Genomic DNA, 23,010 nt, shown 5'->3' with positions numbered 1-23,010 from the left:
CTGGGCTGGAAATTAGGTATTTAGGTGGGAGACAAGGAGTATCCCATTCCCTTTCCCAGCAGACAGTGCCATGGTCAAGTGCTGTTTTATGATTACTCGAATGCTTTTCCAATTCCTCCATGAAGGACCCAACAGCCCATTCCCAAAGAAATGGAATACAGGAATTTCTCAAGTCTGTTCTCAGGACCTCCCAATTGGAATAATTTTACCCACAGATTTCTACTCATTATGTTCAAAATGGCAGCATTTAGGTTATGGAAAATCCACTCACTTTGGGAAAAAAGGCAGTGAAGGATTTGAATGCAGAGCTGCCAAATTCAGAAATACAGACAGACTAACCAAGCAACATTATGATAAAGTGTTTATTAATTTTTTTAAAATATCAAATGTTTTTACACATAATTTGTTGATAAACAGTCCCCCAATATTAAAAAAAAAATCAAAAAAATAATCAAGTGTGTATTACTTCGGGCAGAACCACATCCCATTGATGACTCACCCACTCCTCTCTTCAGCCGCCTGTGAGGCCGCAGTGTGTTCAGCCCACAAGAGTTAATGACACAAAACGCAACCAGCTTTAGGATTCCTGAGTATTGATTCCCACAAGTTCCCTAAGTGAGTCTGTAAAACTCTGAAGCATCGGTCAAAATGTGACCCAAACTGCTGCGCTTTGGGTCACGGACTAAGCCTTGTCTACACAGTGCAGGAAGAAATCCCTTGAGCGCTTCAGAGGGGAATGATGGACATGAAACCAACCCCGTTTCCCAAGCTTACTTCTGAGAGAAGCAGGCAGAAATACCTCTGGATTTCTCCTCTTTGAATTTCTGTTAGAGGTCTGGGGAGTCATTTAGCAGAAAGTCCAAGTCTGGTGAAATCTCTAGGACCTGCTCCTTCTTTTGTTCGTCAATGGCATAGTTTTACAGAAAATGGATCTGAAGCATTCAGCAAGTACACTTAAATATTGCTACTTTTGAGAAGAGGAGACGGCAAGAGGGAGAGACAGAAGAAGGGAACATGGAGGACATACAAGGTTAATCATCCTGGAGACTGAGTGTCTACATAGAAAGTTAAACATACACAGCAAAGAGGCAGAGATTGTCACGGTAACAGTGTATCTCAGCTCTGTCCTGCACCAGGTAAACATGCTAGGGATGGGCACCAGGAATATTCCCTCCTCTTGTCAGAGTTACCCATGCCCAGAAAATTCCAGATGTTTGGATTCCACTAAACATCATCTGTGTGTTCACTTGCGGCCTTGTGTACATAAACACGCAGTCACCAAGGGGCCAAGTGAATTCCTTCAGTATTTTTAAGGAAAAAAAGCAAATCTCAGAAACCAGGAGTGGCTCCAGGGCACACCCAGAAAGAAACGCTACAAACCCGCGTGGGACCCCACAGGCACTGGCAGCTTTACAAAGCAGCTTCCGAGCACTGCTTTACTCTCTTAGAGCTGGACTTCATGGTGAAATCCCTTTGTTAAGTGATGTGACATTAAGACACTGCAGCAGTGGTTAATGAGGAGGGGGAAGACAAAAGAACCAAGTGCCTGATTTTAGGCTGGAATACCTGGCTCCTCAGAAACCTGAACAGCTGTTGGTGGTACCTTTATCCAATGCTGCAGCCAATAAGCCATAGCACTCTGCCATCCCTCCTTTCCTATAAATACCCGCCCTGTGTGGGCCAGCACAGGGACCAGCGAAGGGACTGCCAGAGGCTGAACAGAGGATGTGCGTGTGCATGCAGCAGAGAGGACACAGGTTGAAACAAAGACAACTTTTAGACAGCATTCGCTAAACACACATTCTGTTGCATTTTATTTTAACCTTAATTACTCACCACTGCCCCAATTTCATACTAAATCTTGCTCCTAAAAAAATTATTCACTAATTTAGCAGCACATCAAAGCAAGGCTTGGAAATGAAGAGATTTAAATCACCTGGCTCGGACCTACTTCATGAAAGTTTTAGAAATATTTATCAGTTGGGGGTCAAGGTTTGTTTCTAGCAGTTTGGAGAGAGTTACTCATGCAATTCTAGCACTATGGATAAATGCTTCCATACAGTTTTGGCAAAAGGGCAGGATTCAAAACTTATATTTGACAAGGAATAAAACTGAGCATTGAAGAGACTGGCTGATGCTCTAAAGCTTTTATGGCATAAATTCTGTACGCACAGCCAAGTCAGCATGGCCGTGAGAGCAGAGCCTGTCACCAGCTTGGTGCAGAGCAGCACCACTTGGGCCAGCTGAGCAACAGCTTCTAAAACAGAGTGATGCAAGGGGCTAACACTGAGTGGCCAACACTGAGTAGGCAACATCTGCTGCTCCAAGCAGCTGGCAGTAGATCCACCTGCGGACGAACGGTGCAGGTTCAGCTCTTCGGCATCCAAGAGAGCCAACCTCCCCTGGTTCCTGTGTGACTTTGCTCCCAGGGCCACCTCACCAAGCCCTGCAGTGCCAATCAGCAGCAGATTCAGCCCTCTGAAGTCGCTCTGGATCTGGGAGCCTCATTGCTGCTGCTTCTGATGGTGAACCAGATGCACACAGGAATGGGTCTGATATATTCTATTTCCTAAGGCTTCTAGAGAGACCTGCTAATACAAGCACTGCTCTTCACGGAGGGGCTTCTGCTGATTTCAGGTGCTCATTGCAAGGAGAATATTAAACCCCACCTTCAGTAAGGGTAACTGGGGGTACCTCCACCTGCCCGGTGAAGATAAGAAAGCTGCAGTCTGGCCTCAGTAACTCATTTTGAGCAGAGCATCAAGTGAGTCATTGCATGCTGCTCCAGACAGCCAAGCACTGCTTCCCACATGGAGCAGTGCCTGCTGCTAGCATCACAAGCAGAGGGATGTAAGCCAAACCTGTCTGGGACCTCCATGTCTGGATGGTACTGTCCCAGCTCACTGAGAAGCTCCATTGACAGTGAAATGCCTAAAGCCCTCTATTACTCCAAAGGATCTTCTGGCAGCCCAAGTGTCTGAGGCAAATCTGACACCAGCATTCAATGACAGCACAAACTCCTGTGAGGTGACAGATGAAACCAAATCTGTGCTGTTTTTAAATACCACCTGCATAAAACCAGCCCAGCACATACAGAGGAGACCTGCTAAAGCAACAGGGAACACAAACACCAGGACACAGGCCTGAGACAACCACACCACCACATGGAAGCCATGAACAAAAATGTGTCTGGTGCTGCTGAGCCATCGCTCCAGGTTTAGCTCAATGTGTCAAGTTCAAGACGAACACTTAACACAAAGCCACTCCTGAGATTTGCAAGTGAGACTAAATCAAAGCTCCTACTTAAAATTTGGTTTCAGCCATGCTTTCCTTTCCCTTCCCCAGCCCTGATGGAGTTTTGGGGCTTTGCAGAACATCACAAAGGAATTCTTCCCCCTCAAAAAGGCATTTGGAAAGGACTTCCTACAGCACAGCCTTGGTGAGGCCTCACCACTCAGGTGACTCACCAGAGATATCCCAGACAATGGCTGTAATGCAGAAGCCACATCAGTGCATTTATTCCATGAACCTTGCTGGGAAGCCCTTGCTCTTGAGCAGGTGTAAGATCAGTACCCCCAGCCATGGCATTCCACAGTCAAGAGGCAAATCAACCCCAAACAAACCAGAGCAAAGCAGATTCTTCCTTCTTCCAATCACAGCCCTGCTTGGAGCCACTGAGATGAAGTTCATTCCTCCCTGGGCACAGGGAGATTTAGAGCTGTAACACACAGTTGGTTTGTTAAACAAATTTATCATTAAGGTTTAGCCTTAAACTGCTTGAACCTGTTCTTTTTGCATGAGGAAAAATATGATGTGGGCAAGTCTAGAAAAAAAATGTCAATATTCCTTTTCCCTCCCCTCATCCCTACAGTTAATACCATCATATCTCCAAATAAGTTAAAACGTATCTTGTAAGTTTTGGTAGCACCAAATTCTATCCCTTCCCTTCTTCTATCCCCATGTTGTAAACTGGAACACACTGGCCCAAGAGCATCACACAATATTGTGAGTTGGAAGGGACACACAAGAATCATTGAGTCCAATTCTAAATCAAAGCATAAAAGGGTTTGGCAAAAATAAACGTCAGCCTTCTCTGTGCACACATGAAAACCCCTTGCTCCTCTGGCATAGCTTTACACATCCATGAGCATCTACACACCTTTAGCAGCTCCCAGAATAATTTCAACAGCTGGATGTTGGGTTCCAAGGAGCTGCAACAAATCCGGAGTCCACACTGGACTTAGTCTGCACCTCCCCTCCTGTGCACATGTGGCCAATCCTCATCACAACCTGCTTTGTTCCAGACAGGGCAGTGAGCGCAGCGGCTGCTGCTTTTTATTTGTAGCATTGAAGATTATTCTAAGATTGTACATTTAAATAAAACCAGTAGTTTTAATCCAGTATGCATGATTAAAAGCTATCCTGTCCACACAATACAAAGATGTTTTCTTTCTTTTCAAAGGCCAAATCTAACAAATGAAACAGAAGAGATGTGTTACTTTGGCTGCGAATAATTTTAAAAATCTGGCTCAACATTCTGCTTGTTCATTGTGGTGTGTAATTGAGATACTCCCGTAGGAGAAAAGATCCCCCAGTCAGCTCCCTCTTCCACAGTTATGTGGGAACAACGATGCTCTTGGCTAGCAAAATGAGAAGAGCAAGATCTGCATTTCCACCTGCTTGTTCCAAGGCCTGAAGAGCTTCCTGTGGGGTAAAACCAGCACCAAGGATCCGGTCAACATCAGCCACAGGGAAATCTGGGGCTGGAGAAGCCCCTGTGGTCAGTCTGGTATAGGCAGATGGAGGGCTCAGTGGTGGTTCTTCACTCCCATCCACTGGCCACAGACCTTCAGGAGCAGCACTGCCACTTCTCCCAGGTGCTCCTGTGAACAGTGTCTGAGTATCCTGTGGTGCTCCTTCACCCAAAGCAGATGTGGAGGAAACAGGTGTGCTTTGCTCTGAAGTTGGATGAGGTGGACTCTGAGAACCTCTTGCCAAAACCTCCTTCTGCTCTGGGCTCTGCTGCTGGCCAGGGGTTGCTGCAGAACTCACCACAAACACATCGCTCTTACCTGAACTCTTCTGCCTCTCTAAAGCACCTCCCCCGAGCACAGGCTGCCCAGGACTGCTGGACCTGGTGCTGATGTGCTCTCTGCCAGAATCACAAGGTTGGCTCCCCTCTGCTTCCCCACCCTCATACCTTGCCTCAGCGAAGGAACAGCTCTGTTTCTGGCTGGCTGGATCTGAGCCTTTCTGCTCACCTTCAGGAAGTCCCTTCTGCTGCACTGCTGGCTCTCTGTGAACCATTTCCAGCTGTGAGACTTCTGAGGCAAGGATCTTACATTCTTCTTTCCGACTGATAACCAAGAGTTTATGAAGCTCTTTCAAGGCTGATGCTAGAGGGAAACATGGCTCTTCTGAAGGTCTTCCTGGATCTACATCCAGCTGTTGGGTTCTGGAGGGGGAAGAGCTGTCTGCTGCTGAATTAGCCAACTCATGATACTCTACAGGAATTTCACTAGTGCTTTTAGACTGCAGGACATCACTGGGGGAAAGTGGATCACTCAAGGAGGACAGAGACTTCAGCAACTCCACCTCCATGGACAAGGCCTCCGAGTTCAGGTTGGATATACATCTGTTTTCAGTCTGCTGCTTCTGCTGCCTTGCTGAGCTCTGCGCTTCAGCTGCAGCCTGCTCCACTGCATCTATTTCCATTGAGGCTTCTGTGTGCACAGGGCTACAGGAGGCTGACAGTTGGGTACTCCCTTTCACACAGGAAAGACCTGCTCTCTCCAGTCTATCTCTCATTTCCGTAGGAGAATTTTCTGGCTGTTTGGCTTTTGCCACAGCAGGTTTCTCAACCCCACCAACACAGCAAGGAGGTTCTGGGTCAGTTGTCTCAGTTTGCTCCTCAAGATGTTCCTTTTCTGGCTCTTTGCACATCCGATGATCTGTGGGAAGCTCATGTTTTTCCTCCTGCTCTGAAGACAGACAGATATCTTTATCCCGCCTGTGCTTGGCAGCAGTGTCATCCAAATTTACTTTTGTCACTTCCAGAGGATGTTCCTGACCATGATCTTGTCCTTTAGCATTACATTCCTTTAAAATGTCAGCACTAAATGTTTCTGTGAGTGTCTTCTGTGAAAGGCAAGCTGGATTGGAGTAGGTTCCATCTCCGGTGTGTGGGGAAGGGTCATTATTTGCCAAGGAAGAGCTATTGGAATGATGCTGTGATACCAGAGGTTGTTCTTTTTCTGGGGTTATCTGGTGTTCAGGTGAAGAGCTGACAGTTCTAGGATCAATGGGCTCTGCAAGGCTGGATTCGGATGAGCAAATTGAAGCAGGGGCAGAGACAGAACGATCAAGTAACTGATTTGTGGGATTACAGATCTTGGAATTTAGTCCTGAAGACTGGACTGGATTTTGAAACCCATCAGAAGCTGGTAATGAGGGCATTTCCAGTGAGGTAGTTTCTTTGTCACTATTCTCTATGGAAGACAGAAGGAAAGGAGCAGTGAGGACACAGCAGAAGCACCGTGGCAGCACAAACTGGAACAGGTGGCTCTAAATACCTGGTCTGTGGCCCACTCCAGCTGCAGTAAACACACACTACATGCATCAAGGCTTCCGACGTTCTGTTTGGATTAGGAAACAAACACACCAAACTCGTGTTAGCATCCAGAGCACACACCATGCGTGGTTACAGTCCTGCACAGCTCCCCTCCTGACTGTCCAGCACAACAGCAGGGAGGCTGCAGGAGCTCCTGCCTAGCAGAAAGATTCTGCCTGGCAAATATGGCACATCAAGGTAAGAATAACCCTGCCAGAGCACAATTTAAAGGCTGTTCTGTACTGTCTATGCCACAGAGCAGTCTGTGGGTGATACTAGGCGCTTGGTAAACTCTACACAGTATACCACGTGTCTAGTGCCGTACTCGTCTGTTCTCCCTTTGGCTGGAGATACTCAGGAGACACATTTCAGGGATATGGGAACCAAGATGGCTACACAGTTCTTGGCTTGTGCTCCCAGCAGTGCCATCAGGCCCAAGAGAAGGTGTCCAAACACCAGCTGGCTGCAAAAGGGAAGTGTACAGATTGTAGGGGGAAAGAAATCCCCGAAAGAACTGCTGCCCAAAGCTGGGAAGAGCAAAGGCAAGGAGAAGCAGCCAGAAGTCAAGCCCAGCTTACTGCTTCCTTGTACTCACAGAGAGCAGATGAATTGCAGATCTCTATCAGAAGCACCAAGCACTGGCTGTGGTTATCAGGGGAGATTAAGTGATCTTATCTTGCTGACAGTCTGATCTCGCTGATGTATCATGGCTCTTGCACTTGTTAAATCACTCACACGACGTTTGCAGTACCACCTGTTCTGACACCACAGCCCTGTCTGCCCAGGATCACACACCCAGGTTCTGTGCTCTGTGATTTGCTGCCCTTTCCTTTCTCAAACTCAGTGGTCTTAAACACACACCACTGGTTTTGCTGGAGTCTCTTTTTACAAGAGTACTGGGGCACAGCTTGCCATGCCTAGACCTCCAGCCACAATTCCTTTCAAATTCACCAACTCAACAAAAATCTGCCTTTTTGTCCTCAGCCTCATTCCTTTTATTCTCTGTTAACTAAAACCAGTGCAGTAGCTGCTGTGACACCCCACTGTTCATCTTTCCTAATGGTGGCAAAAGAGCTTTCTCATAGAGGATATGGATGAAAACCAGAGGGATCCTTTCTGTTTCTATGTGGAATAATTACATTCATGCTCCCAAACCAACCCTTCAGGGAGGAAGCAGAACTGTCTTTTGACCTGCTGGATCATTAATAAGGGTCTGAGCAGACACATCAGGGATTTGCATTTAGGTAGCAGCAGGAGCTAGTTTTCTGCCAAGCACTTCTCAGTGTCCTCCTTCTCCTGGGGTAGCCACAGGAGCTGAGTCCCACCACCCCCACCAGGGATATGGATCCAGCTAAAACCAGGAACAAACTCTTCCTCATTAAGTGCACCATCAGGGATAAATTCCTCTTTGTACCAGGAGCAGCCTGAGTTGTTTGTGGTGGGAGTGACTTGGCCAGAGGTTGCCTGGATGAAAAGGTGTGTGTGGGATGAACTGCCTGGCTACAGTCCCTCCTCAGCAAAACAGATCCTGTTTTGTTGCCAAGTTTGTAAATCCTCCATGAGCACAGAGTTCCCCAGTGGTGGGAAACTGGCACAAAAGAGCATCAAGCCCTCAGAATTAAATAAGGATGTGGAGGTCCCAAATCTCAGTGATGCCCACCAGGACTCCACTATCATCCCAGCTGCCTCCCCTAGGTGCTGAACCACCAGCAAGGCAGCTGACAGAAATCATGAGGCTCCCTAAAGTGGGCTTCAGAGGATTAAATAAAGCTCAAGGATAATCTAGGTGCATTCAAAACAAGCACTTTAATAGCCTTCAGGTGCAGGCAGCCATTTGTGTTGTACCATCTCCGGGAAGCCAGCAAAAATTCCTGCTGTTATAAAAGAACACACATGTGTGGAGTTGAACTTCTTCGGAGCTGCATCACATTCTCTTTCTGCCCTTCTTCCGTTTTCTGGTTTTTCCTTTCTTGGTTTTCTTGGTACCACCTAGCAGCAACTCAAGTTTTGAAAGAGAGAAAGAGGGAATGTGCTGACATTTTTAGATGCAGCCAACAAAAGCCTATGGGCCAGAGGCTGGTATTGTGTCTAGAACTGTCAGGACTGTCACAGTCAATCTGAGCAAGAGCCACTTTAGTTCTGTGCCTCAGTGTTCTATCAGCATTAAGTGAACACACAAAATGAATTTCCAATTCCCACAAATCTTTTACATTCCTCTAGGGCTCAGCATCAACGGAAAGTGTCCAAGTCCTGACTAGCCTGAACAAAGACTCATGGTCCTTAGAACCGTATGTGGTATATAAGCAGCTTGGATTAAAGTAATTTCAGACACTTTTCTATTTAAAAAAACTTGTCTAAAATGCTTTTATTGTAAAGACTCACTGTTTGGGCTGAGGTTTGCTTGTTACTTAATTCTCTTTCAACAGAGAACTAAATCAAACCAACTATAATATCTGCAAAACCTCATCCAAAATGGAAATAGATTCCAAAAGCTAACCCATCAGGCTCCAGGTTTTAACAAGAACAGAACTAATATTTACATCTGCCAGACTGTGGGAACAGACAAAAGCTCAAGCTCCTGAGCCTGACCTTTAGCGACATCAAAACCCAATCAGGAGGTCAAGCCCATGTTTGTGTTTCTCTCTACTGGCTGCAATTTCAGCTAATAAACATTCAAATTTGGCTAGGAAAGTCACACATTTGAATAATTTCTTACTGATTCATTGAAGCCAGACCTTCCTTCTGAGGTTTTTTACATCTCTGGAAAACTTACATTCTTAGGATGGAATAAAATTGGCCGAAGGGAGCAATAAGTGCAGTCCTGTGCTTCCCTTAATGTTATCATCTTCATTATTTAACTTTCATTATTTATAGTAACTAACTGCTTACTGTGAAGTGGGAGTAACTGGGAAGTGTTAAAGAAAAATTTCAGTGCATTTCAACTAGAGAGGTAGATAGATAGTTAAATATATATATAAACTATAGTATCTAATGAATATATAACATATGGTTATTTTCTCATTTCAATTTTAAATATGGGAATGCTATAGTCTTAAAAAAACAGCAAGAAAAATGTTGAAATCAACTTGATCAGCTTAAACTCGACCCAGCAAAGAGTTCTACATGTGTGTAAGAAGCTGAATTTACCACGTTCTTTCAGAGGAAAAGTGAGCAGTAAAACTCAAACTCTAGAGAGCTTTTGGATATAAAATGTTATCTTTAAAAGTTTCAGAAAAGGCTTAAGGAATACACCCTGAGGTATTCACAGCTTTTCTGGAACAGCAGGGAAAAAATAATGAATTTCCCCTTCAGCTAAAAGCTGAATTAAGGGAGAAGTCAAACAGAAAACTTGAGTTTCAGACTGTTTTTGGCTCATAGCTCAGTTTTCAGCTATTTTGCCTGAAAATCACTTAACTAAATTCTGCAGCCACCAAAACTCGTACCTGTGCAATGTTTGGATTTCCAGGGATACTGGGAACAAAACTGCAGGAGGGTGAAAGCTCTCTTTGCAGGTCGCATTTAAGGCTGAGGATGTGAATTCAGCTTTTGAAGCTTAGAGCAACTGCAAGGAGGCAATTTCCCCTCCACGGGCACGAGCACCATTTCAGGGAAAAATGCTGAAATTGTGCGAATTCTAAAAATTGTCATGAACTTTTGTCACCACTACAGCTGCTCTATTTTTATGTGGTGCAGCCAATACGAGCAGGGTTTTGGGAGCCTCCCCAAAGCTGTGCTCACATGAAGCTGCAGCTGAGCCACGTCCCTGCTGGGCACTACAATGTCATCCTGGCCATAGACAACCATTAACTCCACGCCTTGAAAGCCAGAAAACCAGAGCAGGTGGGAAGCTGCAGGGAGAGCACAAATTAAACAGCAAACAGCCCCAAGTGCCTTTGTGCAGGTTTTGCAGCCCAGAAAGGAAGAGAGAAGAGCACTTAGAGGCCACAAACAAGAATAAAGCCCCTTCTCTCCACCCTGTACTGGCTGATGCTGCTCCCAGGAGCTGGAAGGGGAACTGCTCACAGACATCCAGACATGCAACAAAAAACAACAAAAAAACATGGATTCCTATTTCAGCTGGGCTTCTGCTGGTACCTGCTTCCTCTACAGATTTCTGTATTGCCTCTGCAAGCTCCTGGTCAGCAATGTCCTCGGGCCGCACGTCGTCGCGCCCTGTCCCGTACGCCAGCCGAGCACACTCGGGCAGCTCACCCTCGGGCAGGAACGAGGTCTGCGAGCCCGTGGTGCCAATCACCAGCACATTCTTCTTGAGATCAATGGAGCACTGCAAAAGAGAATCGACACATCAGGGGCCTGCGGAGAGTCAGACAGCTCCCGGAGAAAAGGGGAGACACAAGGTCAGGCAATCTGTCTCCAACAGGACAGCTCACAACAGGTAAGGGTGGGCCAGGAGCACCAGCTCTAACCAAAGAAACCTGTCTCACTCAATTTGTAATAAATCCTTCACTTGGAAAGCTCTGAGCATCTTTGATCAGAGCAAAAAGCTCCAGGCAGCAGCCAGACACCCTAGAGCTGTCCATGATGGATGCAGTGTACGTGCTTCCAGGCTGAGAATCCACCACCACCACAGCTCCCCAGGAAAATCCTATGAATTCACAGGCGAGGCATTTATGTTGCACTTGTCTCTAAACCTGCAAGAGCTAGGTAACTGTTTCAAAAGAGGTTTTGATACCTGATGTCTCTTAAGCATATCCAATCCTAGGAGCATGTCCATGGGCTGCTCTTCAAGGATTGAGAAGGAGCATGCCAGGAAATCCCCTTCGATCTGCACCTGAGCTGAAACACAAGGGAGAGAAGTTCACACTACAGCATGACTAATCTGCTTTCTGCTCTTCCCATGTCCAGGGAAATGTCTGGGCAAATCTGAAATCCATCAGCACCCTGATGCACTGTTTTGGTCTCATAAAGTCTGGCCCTGTGCAAGCTCCAGGACTGCCAGGCCTGCCATGGTCCCAGAATAATTAATTATTTTAAAAGCCGATGTGCCTAAGAACCTCGAGTCCTGCTTCTCTGACCCTGCAAGCTTGAGTGGCTGCAACAGTTTAATTAGAGCACAAGTCTAAGCAGCAGCGACAGCAAACAGAATTGATTTTTCAGAATAAGGACAATGTTCTCCATCCAGAAAAGCTGCACAAGAGCACAGAGAAGCTTCTCTTTCCAAAGGAACGGCAAACACTGCACCGTGCTGGAACCGTTCCTGAATAGCTTACCCTGCCCAGCTGTCCCACCCAAAACAGGGAAGGTTGTGGTGTTTCACGTTCACTTCAGGTTTTGCCCCCAGAGAACGTATCCTCTATGTGTTCAGGAGCTGGGACTCCCTCACCTCAAACTCTAACAGTAATGCCATTAAAATACAGCATTAAATGAGACAGAAAACAGAGTTTTGTGCCCAAGACAAACAAACATATTGCAGATGCACTTTGATTTTATTCTGTAGGAGCTCTTAACAATAACAGTACCAGTCCTCAGTGCCAAGATTGCAGGAAATCCAGTCAAACCCCTGCTAAAGCTGCCCCAAAAATGCCAGTACTTACCTAAGTGCACTCTACCAATGATTTTCTGTGTCCCAACACCCTTAGCAATGCCAGCCCACCGCCGATCCACCAGCCTCATGATGTTACACCTTTCAGCACAGGCTTGGCTCATGATGGTCATCTGAGCACCTAACAGCAACAGAACTCATGTTAAATCCTGATGGCTGAGCACAAACTTGTATTTTGTCCTGGAAGAGCTTAAGATCTGGCACTCAATGGCTGGGAAACCAACCCACCTGCCCAGGGCAAAAAGGCTTCCTTTGACTCCCACTGTGCTGACCTGGCTACCCACACACAGGTTAGCACTGACCATTACTGTAGGGATGGAACAACCCCAAGAACTTCACCTTGCAGGGTGTGGATGGGAACCACCACATTAAAGGTGTGTGAAATTCCCCTGTCTGCAAAATGAGGTAAGACACACACACACGGCAGTGACCTTCCAGGAAAGGAAGTCCCAGAAACTATCCCAGGAGCCCTAATCCAGGATGCTCCCACACTGTTTCTCCCAACAATCTGCTCTGCTTACTCAGACTGTGCTCAGGGTTCAGTAAAGCGCTCCAAAATCTTGTCATGCAGTGCCTTATTATAGGACTATTTGGGAAAACTACTAGAATGTTTACTGTTGCCCTCAGAAAGGGAGAATGTGGAGAAAGCACCTGAATCCACAAAGGCTTTCACAGGGTGTCCATTGACTTTGCAGTTGATGTAGAGCATCACCACCTGCCCAAAGCTCTCGGGGGCCTCTTCCATTGCTATCGTCATGTTCTCTTCAATATTTTGTTGCCTGATTTTGAGGAGAAGAGAGAGAAAAATCAAAATTTCTGTCAACCAGACCTTCTAACATCCCTCTGACACACAGACAGAGCTGGAAATTCCACCTGCTGCTGCTGACCTTACAAACACACATTTAAACCACAGCAAAGGCTGCTTCCTAGGAGCTGAAGATTGCTAGGAGTGATCTCAGCTCAGTCCAGAGACACTGAGTCACTCCCTAGCAGCCACTGCCCCTTCCAATCCCTGCCTAGCTCACACCTCAGCTCCTGACAGCTCTGTGTTGCCAACAGAAACCTGCCAACCAGTTAACCTGGAGAACTCAGAGCAAAAAACCTGTGGATTCATTAGTCATGCCAAGGGTACATAGAGATGTTGCTAATAGCTACATCCCTGGAATCCCACACAGCAGCTGAACATTAACATTTTCAGATTTCTCTGGTATCTTTCCTTTTCCAGGCATCAGAAGGGAGGGAGGTGAGCAAAAGGGCAGAAAGAACACCATCATGAGCACCAGCCCTTGGTGCAAATTCAAGCTGACAGAAAAAAATGCTCTTCAAGCAATCCCTCACAGCCCCAGCTAATCTTGGAAGTTATAGGCATCCGTAGTGACTGCATCCAAAACAGATGTATCTCCCCAAAGAAGGGAAAAAAAGCTTAAATTCTGATGCCATTTAATTTTTCACTGAGTGGGGTGTGAAATCTGGGGGAGGGCTCAGCCCAAACAACTGCAGAACCACGGGCACATCCCCTTTATCTGTCCCTCATCTAAGGAAGAATTGAAGCATTTCTGTGCCTCTGAGCAACATTTCACTATCTACAAATGTCTATTTTCTGCATTGCTTAGTGTTTATCTGGCACCAACACCTTGTCAGTTGTAACGCGAGACCACTGCTACCACCAGTGAATTCTGGTTCTGACCAACAACGGGTCTGCACCAGGATAAAACCACCAGCCATGAACCAACTCCAGGATTTACCACTCAGCTGACGAAATCAAGCCTCAGCCCAACACAATTACATCTAGAAAGCAGCAAGAGGGAGTGAACTGATGAGCAGGATGCATTTCTGCAGAACCTCTCATCAGTGAATTAGCCAGACACAGAACAATTATCAGGATGCAAAACCAAATCTGGAGGGCAGCTGGGAGAAACAACGCCGTGTTGCTGTGCAGAGCTCAGCTGGGAGACAGCGCCAGCCCAGCTCTTGGGTTCAAAACACATCCCAGGCATCAGACTCACATCTCTCAAGAGGAGATGTGCTTTCCACACATCTCCAGGACAAGTGCTCCAGTCTCAGGAGTGGACCAGCTCAGGCAGCTCCAAGATATCACATGCACAGACAACAGTGCTGTCACCTCGTATCACACAATCCCAGAAGAATTTGGGTTGGAGAAACCTTAAAGCTCATTCAGAGCCAGCCCCTGCCATGGGCAGGGACACCTTCCACTATCCCAGGCTGCTCCAAGTCCCGTCCAACCCTGAATACTTCCAGGGATGGGACAGCCACAACTTCTCTGGGCCTGTGCCAGGCCTCCCCACCCTCACCAGGAGCAACACTCTGTGATCTCAGCTGGACACATCTCAGGGATGGGGTGCACCTCCACACTCCTGAATTCCAACCTTCCTAGGTGCAAAGATGGCTCAGAGCATCACCCTGAAAACAAATTCCTTGATACAAGGCATGTGTTTAGATTCTGCCTTCTCTGAGGAAAAAACACCATGGATGGAAGCACACAGCAGTTTTTTCTCTTGAGAGGACCCCAAAGCCTACAAAACCACTTTGGTTTGTTACCTTATGTCTTCTTCTATCTTGGCCTGGGCCTCGAGATCAAAGGGGTCAGCGGAATAGAGCCGGATCCTCTCCTGCTCGCGCCGGGCTCGGTCCTGCTGTTGCTCCAGCAACACCCTGGTGAATTTCTCTGCAGGAACAAGGAGATAAAGAAATGCTTTTTACTGAAAATTACTCTCGCAAATCAAATTCTGGCACAGCAAACACTTCTTTTGATGCCAGTTGAGGAACAGACTCAGCAGCACACAGAAAAAAGCTTCCTCTGAGGGCAGCGTGGATGGACCTCAGAGGATCAGTGGCAATCTTGGCAACCTGCCGAGATGAAAAGCAACTGGACAGAGCTCACTCTCCTCGTGTCCCTACCCAAACACTGCACAATCAAACTCAATTTCCTGGCACATACATTTTTATAGGGAAAAAAAATTAAAAACCCCCCAAAGTCTAACGACAAAACCTCCTTCAAAGTTTCAAGGAACATGGCAAAAACAGAGATTACAATCCCCAATGCTGAATGCCTATCACTGGAACCAGCAAGTAGCCAGGTCTAAATGCACATTTTAACACTACAGTTTTTGGATTCCCACTTTCCAGATGGCCTCTGGCCATTTTTCACACTTGAACAGGATCACGTACATCCCCCAAAAGGACTTGGCAGTCCATGCAGATCTGCACACAGGGGAGGTTTGGGTTTGCTTCCAGAGATGCCATTCCCAGGAAGCAGTTCTGTGTTATGTGTTCAGGGAGGCGCTGGGTATATTTAATTGTCGGATTTTTGAAATCTGGCTTCTGTACAGCAGGTGCCTTTATCCAGCACAGCCACAGGGCACAGATCTATGCAGATATTCAGGAATCCAAGCTGGAGGTGAGCTGGATCAGTGCCCAAACACTGCCAGTAGCAGCAGTGCAGCACAACAAGGGCAAAACCAGCCAAAACCACTTCCTCCTGACAGTCCAGTGCAGCAATTTGGGACTGAAAATGCATATCTGGATCAAAGTTTGATGCGTACAGACCAGGCAGAGCAGCAGAGGAACCAGTTCTGGGTGTCTTGAGCTTAACCTCTGGTTTCCTGTGCCAAAAGCAGCATCCCTGCTTAAGGTGATGGGAAAAACTCCCAGCAAGATGCATGAAAAAGCCTGAGAGTGCAAAGAACGTAGCTTCAGATCTGGATATGAACTAAAGACAGAGTTAAACCAGGTTGACAATATCCATGAAGTTCCTCTCTGGTTTCCTCTAACAGAGAGAAATCACTCAGATGTAACCCTGAGAGTGGATAAAATCTCCTGCTAGAAGCTCCTTCTCTTTATTTATTTCTCTGCACTCAACAGGATCTATTTCCCAACTAAATATCCTGCAGAGGTTCAGGAGCTCATCTGCTGCTACTTAAAACTCCTCTTTTTTCACACCTAAAGGACACCAGAGTTTAAACCTTTCACCACAGGAAGAACAAAGGACCAACATCAGCTGCAGAGGAAGTGAAGGACAAGGTCTCAACTGTGTCCAAAACATGCAGACACTTCCAAGATTAACAGAAACTTACACATTTATGACTATTTCTATTGAAAAAGTTCCTAAAAGCCACCATGTCCTTGTTCTTTTCTCTCTCCCTTTCTGCAGTTCACTTCCACAGCATAAGATCACTATGGAGAGAGCTGGGTTTGGAGTGTGCTGCTCTCTGCCGAGTCCCAGCAGGATCTGGGACACAGCAAACACACCACCTTTATTTGAAAATGTGCAGTAAGGAGTGTAAAAATCAGGAGCTGAGTCACTTGCGTTCACAGACATTCCAATTATTTGTGCATCTGATATTTCTGAGTAGGAGATATTAAAAAGAATATTAAAGATGCCAGGCAGGAGAAATATATCCAGAAATGGAGGAACTCTGCCTTGAGCGTTCCCAACTGGCACCTTTTATCGGCATCACCCAGGAGCTGGCAGCACATTCCGGGATAACCCGGGGCTGCCTCTGATGGGAGGAGCTGACCCCGCCCAGCTCTAAGCCCAGCTCACCGAGGTCCCCGCTCAGCAAGGCCTCGGCCAGGGGCGGGTTGCGCTCCTTCAGCAGAGACAGCTCATGGGGGTTGGCCAGCAGCATCTCCCGCAGCAGCGCAGGGTTGTCCAGGCCCTGAGGGAACGAGGGCGCATCCGGAGGCGACGGGCGCGGACGCTGCGCCGGGGGCTGGTGCTGCTGTGTGGACGTCCCGGGAACGGCGATGCTGCTGAAATCTATCCTCGGCAGACCTGAAAGGAAGCGCACAGGAGTCGGTGCTTCATGGCTGCAGTTGTGTTGGAATAACCACGGGAAGGATGAGCTGCCCTCAATGCTGCACGAGAGTAGATTCTGTGAGCAGCAGCTCATGTCAGAAGTGCAGCCACAACCCCGGGTTACTGGGTTAGCAACGCTGGTGCATTTATGTAACTGGTCTCGTCTGTCTGCCCCATTTTTAATCCCCTGAACTGCACTTGCTGACTAGCTATTCCCAGCTTCACAAACATGAATCCCTCATGGAGGGACTGCAGGGCTAAAGCCAGTGGCTCTGAGGCACTTCAGAGTCTCTTGGGTTAAAAATAAGCAGGGGGGAAAAAAAGAGTAATAACATTCCTGCAGACCTGCATTGCAGGTACCCATCCTCCAGCTGAGGCAGGACAAGGACCTCAGCAATACTTCTGTGCCCTTCTTAGCCTGTGGCACCTCTTCTAGGGATATTTTAAGACAGGGATTTGCAAGGAGTGGCTTTGGAAGGCAGGACAGAGGCACAGGGCTCTGTTCAGGCATTCCCAGAGGAGCCTTTGGCATGCATATATGATTAAGCCACTGGGTTTGGCAAGATGTGGCTTTTTAGGGAATCTGTCACAGGACAGACTGAGGACACGTGTCCACAGAGGCTGTTCCTGGGTCTGAGCCACTCACCCTGTGCCATCACATCCAGCGGGAAGGGTGGTTGTAGGAAAACTCACACACCTTTACCAAGCCTGTTCTGAACCAGTCCCCTGCTCACTGCCTCCACACTTCCCCAAAGGAATGGTATTGGCTTCCTCAGAACAACACAATGAATCAGAACCCCTCTGGGTCATTTACAAGCCCCCCTGACTCATCCCAGCCACTCTCCCTCCCTCAGCACTTTGTGCAGCAGGTGTTAAAGGACACTGACAGGAGCTGGTATTAGGTAAGTGTTGATGAATCTCTGCAAGCCCAGGCAGAGAGCCTTTCAGGAGCCTTTCTCACCTGGGAAGCGCATGGAAGGCCGTGGCTCCACCGTCTCCTTCTGGCGCAGGATCACCACGTCCCCATCCTTCAAGCCATAGGAAGCCAAGGACCTGTTGTTGTCGGTCAGTGGCTGCTCTGCATAAACAATCTGTGCCAGGAGAGTCAGCAGCACCAAGCAGAGAAAAAGTTAAAAAAAAAAAAAAGGCAAGATGTTCTTTTGTTATAGAGAAAAAACCCAACAAAAACATTCCAGTAAATTCTCTGGATTAATCTCAAGCTTCAGAAAGGAAGGTGTGATGTCCTCACAGGCCCAGCCTCAGGCACTGCAGGGCCTCAACACATTCATGGTTGGACAACACAGGGTTGGTCTTGCTGAAATCCAACTGTGGTTTGACAACTGGCACCACAGAGAAGGGCTGCTCTCCCCTGATCAGAGGCCAAGATCATTAGAAGGAAGCAAGTCTTGACTGGGACTGTCTGTCCACATTCCCAAAGTCCACAAGCCACAGATGTTTTCTGCAGCATTCCCTGCCCCAAGTCATCACCACTGACCCTGGACCAACTGCAGACATGCCAGCAGCACCAATACAGGTAGACCCAGCGATGATCCAGCCCAACATCCAACATTCTGCCTCTTCCCAGAAAACAGCTCCCTAGAATAACCAGTTGTACAGGGACCTCAATCATTAGCTCGGTGTTTTCCAACTCACTCCATTGATGCAACTCTCCAGACTCAGGAAACCCAAAGGTTCTGCTCTTGAGACTACCATCAGCCCACGCAGAGAATTAACTTCTTGTGACTAAAAACACACATATCACATCCATTTTTGTTTTGATAACCTGGTTTAACAAGGTATCCACAGACTAAACATAATCACTGAGATAAAGGTGAATAATCCCCATGGAACATTTTCAGGAACATCGGACCTATAGAGGCCCTAAGTTGTGGGAAAGCCCAAAATGTACATAAAGCTGGAACACAAGCTCCCAGAAATGGTATCTGGCACCAGGAAGGTTTCTGTGCTGTCACTGGAGCACAGTGACACCAGGCAGATCAGCCCAGCTGCCTCCTGCCCTGGCAGCAGCCCAGAGTATGGAGAACTTGGCCTAAACCCCTCAGGCGCACGATCACATTTCACAAATACCACCTTGTTTAGCCAAACCACGTCTCTTTGGGGCTGGAAAAGGCCAGTTCAGCAACAACATGTTTTCCACAGGTCAGGACTGGCTGAGCCACGTGGGAGAAGCTTTCACAGTCCTGGCGTGGATGGGCTGTGGCTCTGCCTGATGCTATCACAGGGAGCAGAGCCAACAAGATCCAACAAGATCCCAAAAAGCCAATCACCACCTGTCTTAAGGTCCGGTTGACACTACAGACTTTCACTGCTTCACTCCAGCAACTCCAACATCTTACACAGACTCTTCCTGCAGCACTTGGCAGTGGAGACCCAGTAGCAGTAGCAGTGCCAAGGCAAGACAAGGCAGGAGGAACACAAATGACCAGAAGCTTGTGAGGCAGCAATCAGAGAATTGGGGAAACACACACCAGGAACCAGGCATGAGCTTCCTGCCTCTTCCCCACCACCGCTGTGTGCAGCCTCAGCACTGCCTCACACCAGGTCCCTCTCAGGGCCCATGAGCAGATTTGAAAGTGAGTGGCCTCGACCCCACACGACACCAGCAGCACCACCAAGGTCAGCTGGTGCTGGCAGAGCCCAGCACAGCCTCTCACGTTACCGGCCTGAGTCAGTGCCGCAGCAGCAACAGCCCGTGTGTCATAAATCCCAGCCGCACACTCAAATCTGAAATGGCAGATTCCTTGTGCAGACACTCTGGAAGAGACGAGTTAATCAGTTTAAGTGAGGCTTTACCTCTGTCATCTTTCTGGGATTGGATTTATGAGTGTTTGGCCTTACATCCCAGACAATGAATTAAGCGCCTGGCACTTGTGCCATGTCCATTAGCAGCACAGATTAATCCACTCCTGACCCATTCTGCTCTAGTCTTAAAATGAACTGATTGGATTTTGCTGCCTTTTGATTGTCTGGTTTGTGGCAGTTCTGCTGGCTGGCAGGCACCAGACACGGGCTCTTTTGGAGGTGACTCAGACAGGGATGCAGGCACAGATGGATTCACTGTGCATGATGCCAGAGGGTAGAACCTCCCCATGGTGCAGGGAACCCCAGCCAGGACTGCTGGATATGACCTGCAGCCATCAATCAAGCCAAATCCTGGACCTATCAAATATTCCTAAGCATGGCACAGATGGAGGACACAGAGAGGAAATAAAGGAAGGGAAAGAATGAAGAGTGTGGCTCTGCTGAGAGGCTCCCATCCCCTCTCCCAGGAAGTCAGGGCCTTGGTGTTTGGAGGAGACTGGAAAATCAGATTATTTCCCCTCGCCTTGCCCAGCTCCTCTTATCACCACAGCCACCACCAGCTGCCTCTGTTATCTCACCGACCTGTGCCCACAGCCGTCCCCACAGCCCTCCCTCCGACACCTCACAGCTCCTGCCCCACCCCAAACTGCAGCACCCGGAATTCACTGCCCAAACCAGCAGAGAACAAGGCTGGGATTAACTCTCCTCCACATACTGAGTGGTTTACTCCACCCTGCATCACACTTACAATGAAATTCATCCTCTCTAGTGCCAACACAGCACCTTCAATGCAACATTCACCTTGGTTGAGGAAAAAGGACAGAAAACAGCCAAGTCTGGTAAATGTAAAATGGCCTATTTATGATTTAACAACGTAAAATCCTTCCACACAAGAAGCTGCTTCACTGATAACTTGTATCTTTATAACTTTCTCACAGAATCGTTGAGCCTGGAAAAGCCCTCCAAGATCGTCAGGTGCAATACCCACCCTGTCCCAAGCCCAGAGCTCTGAGTGCCACATCCAGGCCTTCCTTGGACACTTCCAGGGATGGGCATTCCAAACCTCCCTGGGCAGCCCCTGCAAAGGCCTGACCACCCTTTCCAGGAAGAAATTCCTCCTAGTGTCCAACCTGTTCTCCCCATTGAAGGTCCTCAAACCACCTCACCTCACATCAGGCAGAAAGAGGAGAGAGAGGAGCGGGAAATAACTGCCTGGAAAACACAACATGACGCGGCACAAGATGATGCACGACTGGCAGATGGGTGAGCAGAAGGAAGGCAGAGGTGGCTACAAAAGCACAGCGCTGCTCCCCTTGCCCAGGGCTGGCAGTACCCAAACCCCACACAGGTCAGCTGTGCTGGAAAAACTCAAATAAGGGAACACCTGACAAAAAATGCACGCAGAGGTGACCCCTCGTTATCCTAAATCAGGCCCGGAGCTGCAGGTCACCATGACACAAGGGACAAAGGTGACAGTGAGGAGTTTATGCTCCAGTTCATGCCTGGAGAGGTCAAAGCCACCACAGAGTTCCCCACACAGGGGTTGTCCCCAGACCTGGGAGCTCACTGGTGGCTGTGACACAGCCACGGGAGGGTTGCTGGAGCACAGAACCTTTGTGTGAGATGGGTTCTCCCTTTCCACCTGCCCAAAATCAAGAGGTTTTTTTCTAAAAGAGAATTCACCCTACCTGGATTTCCTACCCCTGCTCTGAGACTGTTTCTCTCTCATCACCAATCTCCCACTCCAAAACACAAGGCTCTCCTAAGGCAGAGGGAAAGCCAAACGTCGGGAACCTGCTGGGTGAGGGACACCCCAGCTCCAGGGCTGCCCCTGCAGCAGCTCTTCCAACGCTGACTAATCCTGGCTTGGCTGGAAAAATACTGTTAATTTAGACTGGGAAAAGGCTCGGGAAGCAAAAGTCACTACCACAAAACTCCACAAACTCTGCCAGGCATGGCCGGCGCCGAGAAAAGGAGCCGACACCGCCCTGCCCAGGACAAACGAGGAGGAACGGCCAAAAATGCGGGACTGAACCCAAAATATGAGCAAACCCCAGACAGATGGCCCAGAGCCGCCCCCACACGCAGCCTCCCCCGTGTTTTGGAACACGACTGAGCCCTGAATCCGGGTTGGAGGGGGATATTTGCTGGGAAAACCACACGGATGTGCCTGTTCGGTCCCCACACCTGTGTGGAAAAAAGGGAGGAAAAGACTGAATGTGCCCTTTTCGCCCCAGACCGGGTAGGGAATTGATGGGATAAATAAACCCCTTCCCGAACATTTCAGCCCTGTTTCCTGGGGTTTGAGGAGCCCATGGGCCACCACCTTCCCCACGCTCCGACTCGTGTTCCCCTCGCTCCAATTCCTGCCCCGTTTAAGCATCAGATTCCTCCGAAACCTCAACATAAAACAAACCAAAACAAACCCACATTATTTTCTCCCTTTCAGCTGCGCGGCGGGATCTTCTCCCTTTCAGCTGAACCTTTCCCAGAGGGATCACAGGTCACCGGGGAATCGGAACCCTCCCCCGAGTGGATTTTGAGGGCAAAGCGAGGTGTTTCTCCTCAAACCCGAAAGTTCCGCGAGGGGAGGGACCGGGAAAGATCCACCACCCCAAACAAGCCCAAACTCCGGATGGCCGGGGCGGATCCCGGGATCCGACCCCGCGGGGCGTGGGGGACACGACGGCTCCCAGCCCAGGAGACCCCAGCCCTGCGGGAGAAGGGGCCACGGCCCCTCCCAGCCCGGGTGAACCCGGCCCGGGGACACTGGCCGGGCCCTCCCCGGCGCCCGGGGCGGGGGCAGGCCCTGACCTGGCTCTCGGCCGCCGGGATGCCTGACTCCAGCTCACAAAGGGCACGGAAGTTCTGCAGCTCGAAGTCGGCGTCCACCTGCAGGTTGAAAGTGATCTCGGAGCGGTCGCGGCGCAGGCAGAACACGGTGAGCAGCATGGCCACCCCCGCCCAGACCCGCACCCGCCGCCGCCGCCGCCGTCAAGCGCCGCCGTCGCAAAGCGCCCGCCCCGCCGCTCAGGCGCCCACGTCAATCGGGGCCGTCCGACCAATCAGAGAGCGCCTGACGGGAGGCCCCGCCCCCTCCCGCGCCTGCACGTGGGCGGTGCCGGAGGGGCCCGGGTGTTACCGCCGAAGCCCGTGTCCCCAGTGCGCCTCTGGAGTCCCCGTGCCCCGCCGTGT

At 48.8% G+C, this 23,010-nt stretch overlaps 1 protein-coding gene across 4 annotated transcripts; it reads right to left on the bottom strand.

The window, feature by feature from the left end:
* Nucleotides 1-348: 348 nt before the first annotated feature.
* DDI2 (DNA damage inducible 1 homolog 2) lies at nucleotides 349-22,813 on the bottom strand. 4 transcript variants are annotated; one of them, XM_033079443.1, is made up of 10 exons: nucleotides 22,630-22,813; nucleotides 17,954-18,083; nucleotides 16,738-16,968; nucleotides 14,733-14,859; nucleotides 12,825-12,952; nucleotides 12,166-12,294; nucleotides 11,304-11,407; nucleotides 10,706-10,895; nucleotides 6,573-6,635; nucleotides 6,397-6,488 (listed from the first exon to the last, which is right to left on the bottom strand). In XM_033079443.1, the coding sequence occupies exons 1-9, from the start codon at nucleotides 22,765-22,767 to the stop codon at nucleotides 6,619-6,621; spliced, it is 1,194 nt and encodes a 397-aa protein (XP_032935334.1). In that variant the 5' UTR covers nucleotides 22,768-22,813; the 3' UTR covers nucleotides 6,397-6,488; nucleotides 6,573-6,618. The 4 variants fall into 4 exon arrangements, with proteins under 4 accessions (XP_032935331.1, XP_032935334.1, XP_032935332.1 ...); XM_033079441.1 differs by lacking the exons at nucleotides 6,397-6,488; nucleotides 6,573-6,635 and adding an exon at nucleotides 6,642-8,609; XM_033079442.1 differs by lacking the exons at nucleotides 6,397-6,488; nucleotides 6,573-6,635 and adding an exon at nucleotides 6,642-8,599.
* Nucleotides 22,814-23,010: the final 197 nt, after the last annotated feature.

The sequence above is a fragment of the Catharus ustulatus genome, chromosome 24 (assembly GCF_009819885.2).
Source record: "Catharus ustulatus isolate bCatUst1 chromosome 24, bCatUst1.pri.v2, whole genome shotgun sequence".
NCBI lineage: Eukaryota > Metazoa > Chordata > Aves > Passeriformes > Turdidae > Catharus > Catharus ustulatus.
This window is presented reverse-complemented; position numbering and strand designations above follow the sequence as displayed.

Bases quoted from the DNA above. Each gene is read 5' to 3' on its own strand.
- DDI2 (XM_033079440.1), bottom strand. From the start codon at position 6,456: ATGCCCTCATTACCAGCTTCTGATGGGTTTCAAAATCCAGTCCAGTCT.